The sequence below is a fragment of the Papaver somniferum genome, unplaced genomic scaffold (genome assembly GCF_003573695.1).
Source record: "Papaver somniferum cultivar HN1 unplaced genomic scaffold, ASM357369v1 unplaced-scaffold_99, whole genome shotgun sequence".
Taxonomy (NCBI): Eukaryota; Viridiplantae; Streptophyta; class Magnoliopsida; order Ranunculales; family Papaveraceae; genus Papaver; species Papaver somniferum.
The window spans coordinates 5,271,831-5,278,365 of record NW_020653081.1 but is presented as its reverse complement, the minus strand read 5'-3'; the positions used below and the strand labels follow the sequence as shown (position 1 = coordinate 5,278,365).

At 38.7% G+C, this 6,535-nt stretch overlaps 1 protein-coding gene across 3 annotated transcripts; it reads right to left on the bottom strand.

Annotated features, from left to right (window-relative positions):
• Positions 1-650: 650 nt before the first annotated feature.
• Positions 651-6,195, bottom strand: LOC113346289 (probable methyltransferase PMT26). 3 transcript variants are annotated; one of them, XM_026589836.1, is made up of 9 exons: positions 6,015-6,195; positions 4,103-5,287; positions 3,869-4,018; positions 2,908-3,178; positions 2,709-2,819; positions 2,446-2,620; positions 2,092-2,364; positions 1,682-1,876; positions 651-1,132 (listed from the first exon to the last, which is right to left on the bottom strand). In XM_026589836.1, exons 2-9 carry the CDS (start codon positions 5,234-5,236, stop codon positions 904-906), a joined length of 2,538 nt encoding a protein of 845 aa, XP_026445621.1. In that variant the 5' UTR covers positions 5,237-5,287; positions 6,015-6,195; the 3' UTR covers positions 651-903. The 3 variants fall into 3 exon arrangements, with proteins under 3 accessions (XP_026445621.1, XP_026445620.1, XP_026445622.1); XM_026589835.1 differs by having other exon boundaries at positions 4,103-5,276; XM_026589837.1 differs by lacking the exon at positions 6,015-6,195 and adding an exon at positions 5,727-5,744 and having other exon boundaries at positions 4,103-5,276.
• Between the last annotated feature and the right edge of the window lie 340 nt (positions 6,196-6,535).

Sequence of the window (6,535 nt, the reverse complement as noted above, 5' to 3'; positions counted from 1 at the left end):
TCTTATATAAAACTCTACATTTCTACCAAAAATGAGAGTATTTTGAAATACGAAACTTCACCATCCATAAATTTTAATTTCAACCGTTAATCTTCGACGATTGATATTCAAAATGGTAGATGGTGGTCTTATACATCTCCGAAAGCTCTCATTTTTGGTTGGAGTATAGAGACTTATAAGAAGAACATATCACCAAAAAATCAGCTTCAAATTCATTATCAGTTGGATTTAGTAGAAAAAATGACGCTAAAATAATAAGATTATGTCACTCTAAGTCTCTGACCATGTCAATGGATCCGACCCCTTCTAGACATTAATACAAAAATTATGTAAACCCGTGAGTAGGGCTGCCCAAAACCTCAGTCCCCCCCCCCCCCCCCCCCCCCCCCCCCCAACCCACACCACCCCCACATATAAACTGGAGCAGGACCCACCCAAAATTCTTATGCTAGCTTTGGATGGGTGGGACCCGCTCCAATGTGTGTGTGCGCTTTTAGGTACTCCCATCCCACGGCCTGTGCAGAATCATGCCACCCAGTGGTCTATATTTTACATTTACAGTCGTAGTGTAACCCAGAAAATGCAAAGAATTTGGAAAGGAATGAAATCATGATGGATGGCAGATGGCAGATGAATAGAAACTTCAGAGATTTTAAGACATTTTCAAACATTTTTGTTATTATTTTCTGTTAGTATGGTATTTGGCAAGAACAAATTTTACTGTCAAAAATAATGGTTTCTCTCTGTGATGAGAAACGCAAAAATAAGTATAGGAAGAAATAAATAATAATACATGAGCTGCAATCCTAAAGCTAAAAGATACAGATGATGGCACAAATTTGAAACAGAAGCCAAAATTTTAGAAGATACCTAAAGACCTATGAACAAAAACTCAGAAAATGCTTAAGCAATGGCTGAAGCGTTTGTCTCTACCTCTTTTGGCCTCCATACCGTCTTCTGAAGACATAACAATCCTTCGCTGTCCTTGTTGTAGGTTAAACGGATCTCCCATTGCAAAGACTCTGCCATTTTCTCGACCTCCTTGATGATCTCCACTTTGTCACGCACTATCAATTTTCCTTCTGGCCTCAAAATCCTATCAACTTCTGCTATCACTGCCACTAAGCTGCACCTGCAGAGCCATAAAATAATAACACACTTAAGTAAGAGTTGAAAGACAATCACACATCAGTTTGATGCTTGGTGAATCCTAAGGCAGTGGCTATGTAAATGATACACACAAACAAGTACCAATAGCCCGGTCAGACATATTTTCTCACATATTAGAGAGCACAGAAATTCTACTACATGGTGTTCCACTTGTGATCCAGATAGTGTTCATTGTTGAAACAAGGTTTACAAACTCCCAGAAACACTTGTTCGGTTAGGTTGTATACAGAAATGAGGGTTGGATAGAATCTTGGAGAACACCCAAATTATGAAAATAGATGTAATATAGAAAGGTCAAAAGACGTTTTAACGAGATTTTGCCTTCTAGTTGTTCACATATTTTTGAATAAAACCCATACATTCTGATTTGATCTTGGTGTATAAGAAAATTGTTGAGGACCGTGATCCATTTTGGCTGATATCGGGATGGAATATCGCATGAGGAAAATCTAATTGAAAATACATATACAGCAACGTAAAAAGGGAAAACACCATGGGAGATAGCGCAAACCTGGTTTTGAGCTTAGAGAAAAGATGATCAGCATGAAGAAGGTCATAGGATCTAGGGTAGGTGCTAAAGGATTCACACCAGTCATGATAGATACCAAATAAACCCCGTTCGTAAATTATGGGGAGCGTGTCTGGTGAATCAATCGTAACCACATTCATGACCCACACATTCAAATCCTTCAGCGCAGCAGCAAAACTGCACAAACAGATACCAAATAAAAATTAAAATAAAGCAATGATACAAACCATAAGCCTTGAGAAATAAAAATCTCATCAGAAATTTGTTTTCATATTATTCTATTATAAAAACTGGGAAATAAAAGATTAGCATCCTCCTAATTTCAGGCTGTACTAACTAGACCAACTAATAAAAAAGAAACGGTTTGATTGGAAGTTTAAATTAATTCTTACCCTCCATAAACTGATCTCATATCCATGACATTTCTCACGTCAGACCAGCTGATTCCCATTCCATGCAGATACGAATTTGAGACAACACGTTTCCAGTGTTCGTGGTCCGCTGTGAAATCCTCTGGGGCTGCTTTTCCATAGACTCCAAGTTCCGTACTCTTCAACCAGTAAGGTGGCTTTTCCAACCTCAACGGCCACTTCTCTGGCCACTGAGACCCCCGCTCTGACGCTTCTACTGGCAACTTGTGCATACACGATTGCATCGTAATGTTCCTACACCAAATAGAAAATGTCATGAGCTCACCTGCTAACACTGAAGACAAATTTAAACTACAGAGCAACTAGAAAAATTACCAGGCAGCATTTGGATCATCAGATTCTTTACATAGAGGTGGGTCATCTTGTGGTCTTTTTTCATAGCATTCGTTAGATAAAGGCTTCCTGTATATTGCAACCCCAACACGGTTCACTGTATCCTTTTTAACTATCAGTAAATCCCAGCACATCTGCTTTGTTAGTGCAGACATGGCTGCAAGATATTGTGAAAAAAGAATACAAGACATTAGTTTCAATAGCCTTTCCTTGTGCATAGCCATTAGAGACGAGGAAAAATCTACCTTTCCAGATCCCAACATCTTCGGATTCTTTTCGGTAAACAGGAGTAGCTGACCACACAAAGTATCCACCGGGTCTCAGAACACGATTCAGTTCTAAGAGAAGTTTACCACCTGCATCGTTACCTTGAAGTGAATTCCCATAACAAGAATTCAAGCATCACATGAAAGAAAATACAAAAGATAACAAGATGGAGGATACCTTCGATATGCCATGGAACCCTGCAACGGGCACAATGAACAACATCAAACACTCTACCAGGGAAAGGGAGTCTTGTGGTGCCCATGACGGCTGATATAGCTGGGATACCCCTTTCAAGTGCAAACTGAACTTGGGCTTCATGCTCATCCTTAGGAGCAAATGACATAGTAAGAACATCTTTGTCAAAGAGAAATCCGCCAAAGCTGGCCACCCCACATCCAACATCCAAGACAACACGGCTCTGCTTTCCCCATGCTATATCAGCCAACTCCTGTGATCAATTTAAAATGTGATCAATTTAAAATACAATGGATATACATAAGGTCATGATTCAAATTGGCGTTCTACCCCACCCACCACCCTTATTCCCCTTGGTACTTTTGAACTACGTATCTTCAAGTATCTTTCAACTGAGTATTTCTCAAGTATCTTGCAACTATGTATCTAAGACATTGTTGAGAATATCAAGGCATGCACAGGTTAGGTATGACTCACCTGAGAAATAATCAAACAAACAAGAAAATACATGCTGTTCATGTGTATTACCCGATTAAAATGTATCTTTGGGTCTGCTAATACATGTAAGTCGTACTTATGGAATGCTAAACGTTCGTAGACAATGGGGAAATTATGTGAAAAAAAAATAAGACTTTGTTCTAACCCGCCGCCTAACCGACTTTCCAACCTTCGCCTACCACTCATTATTTAAGAAATCTAAAAGCCACAAACATTCCATATTAATTCTTCAACATTTGGGTACTGTAGATATTATAATTCTTCACTTGTTTCAAGTTAAACAATGCAATAGGTCAGCTAAATGCTAATTCACACATTAAACTGTAAGTAAAGTATATCATGCATAATCTACAAATCACAACTTCATCAATATCATACAAGGAAAGTGAGTGTACTTAGCTGTAATAACAAAGATCGTATATCCATAGAGATATAAAATACTTACTTCTTGGATAAATTCAACATAATGCAAGGCACCCTGCTTAAACTGAGTTCCACCACCAGGAAATGTGAGGTACTCTCCAGTAACTTTCACCCAATTCTGATGCCCCTTTATTTCTGCAAGCTTAGTGTGGGGAACATTAAAATACCATATCTGCAGGACACAAGTTAAGATCAGATAACTATAGAATACCAGAAGGAAACCATTTTCATAGTGCGATCTTGAAAGGTTATTTACCTTATTCCTGCTTTGCGGCCACTTAATAGATTTTCTGTATCCTTCAGGCAGAGGAACAAGACAAGTTGGTGGTTCTTCAGGGCAGTGCCTTTCCCTATGTTCGTAGTGCTTAGTACTTCTAAGACGCCTAACAGCATATGCATTATCTAGGCAAGGTATATAATCTGGTCCAGCGGTGGCGTTACAAACTTTCCATCTATACTCAGAAGCACTCTCATCTTTTGTAACAGAAGATTGTTGCACTTCCTTTTCATTCTTTGACTCTGAACGTTGAGTTGAAAATGCCCCATTTTGTGTAGTAGTCTCATTTTGGATCTCTGCCTGAGCTGCATCTGGAAGTACCTCATTTTGGACCTGACTTTTGTCTTCGTCCTCCTTGTTATCACTGGAATTTTCTGAATCCTTATCTTGAGTTTCCTCTGTCTGGCCGCCCATCTTATCCTCCTCCTTTGTTTCACCAGGGTTTGCCACTGATTCTGACTTGTCACTGGCATTAGTTTCACCACCTTCTGTTTTTGTTTCTCCAGATTCAGAATTTGATCCGCCATCCTCGGTCTTTGATTCCCCAGAAATTTTTTCAATATCAGGATTGGATGTATCATCAGAACCAGTTGCCCTATCTGTACTCTTATCGATGTTGGATGCATCAGCAGAGCCAGTAACCGTATCCGTGCTCTTCTCAGGGTTTGACGTGTCATCAGAGCCAGTACTCTTCTCAGGGTTTGATGTGTCATCTGTACCAGTAACCTTATCTCCACTCTCCTCAGATTTCTGAACCTGGTTTTCTTGAGATGCATCCCCATTGCTTTGCTGAGATGACTTCTGATCATCTTGAATTTGAGTGTTGGTTTCATCCTGAGGTGAGCTCTGGTTTGAATCTCCCTTTGTTGCATCTTCAGGTAAAACTCCTGGATTATCTTCAAACTGTCGAGAATTAGGTTCAGTGACAGTATCTTTTACATCTACTTTCCCATCATGAGAAATTTCTATATTTTGTACAGGAACAACTGACGAAGACGTCATCATCCAAACACCAACTAAGCATAGAGCAACAAAAACAACAATAACAGCCGTTGAACTGAAGGAGGAGGAGGACCTCCTCACATCAGCTCTTGGACTTCTTCCAATAGCCATTTTGTTTCCTCACATACAAAATTCCCCAACAAGTATGATCCTGAAGAACAACTAGCACACAAAAATCAAATGAGTTTCCTTATCTTCACACATCTAGCAAAATTCATTAAACAGAAGTGCATTTTTGAATTAAAACAACATACACAGACTTCATTTCTGAGTGTACACCGACAAAGTTTCGGAATTAATCGAACAAAAGATTCTTTTTCCAGTAAGTGTAGATCTACATGTATGGATGTTTAAGAATCTAATATCAAACATGAACTCAGCACTTGAAAACATAAATAAATTGCAGAAACAGCCTAAATTGTAACACTCAATTCAATCAATAAAAATTCGAACAATATACTATGATGGTACATTGAAAAAAAAAAAAAACATCAAGCATAACAAGAAACGTACAATTTGAATCTATACAACATGATCTCTATAAGAAACAAAAATGAATAAAGAACAGAAACAATTATGAAACGGTAAGCTAAAATCTAACCTCAACAACTTCAAATCAATCCAGATCTACATTCAAATTCATTCATCACAAAAAGAAAGAGAGAAAGAAGAAAAAAAAAACACAATTGCCAGAATGAAGACAAGAACAAAAGAGTGAAGAATTCATATAAAAAAGAGCAAAACTCCAAATAGAAATAAAAGGCAAAATGACAAAAAGCAAAATCGATTTCTATTTCAAAACGCAAACATGACATCTTAGCTACCGATCACCGAAAAACCGATGAAATTGAGAAATCTAGTAACGAAGGTTTTAGAGTGAGCGAATAACCTTTTTGTATTTACTCGTTGATCTTGATCTGATGATGGGAAAAATGATTCCTTCGATTTTGATCCTCCCTCCTTCGTCTACGTATAGCAGTAGAGAGAGCGACAGTGATTTTGCCCTGTTTGTATCTGCTGCGGAGAAGAGAGGGAGAGGCCTTAAACCTTCCCTGTTCGTATTTACAGTCTACACAGGGGGGGGGGGGGGGGGGGGGGGGGGGGGGGGGGGGGAGAGAGGGAATCCAATCTGGTAATTTTTATTTTATGTTAAGAAGTAGTAGTATCATAATGGAATGTTTACGGGATCAAAATGGTTTAAGGAATTTGGGATTACTGTATTGGTTTACTAGGGATAATCAGTTGTTGACCAAAAAGGGAAAGAACATGGAATGCGGGATTTCGATAGCTAAGATTTAGTACTAGTAGTCTAGTAGTTAGCTTTGTTGATAACAATGGAAGGTTTGTTTACAAAGACTTGGAAATAGACGATTATGCCAATGTTTTTTCTAACCAGTCGTGGAAGTGGTA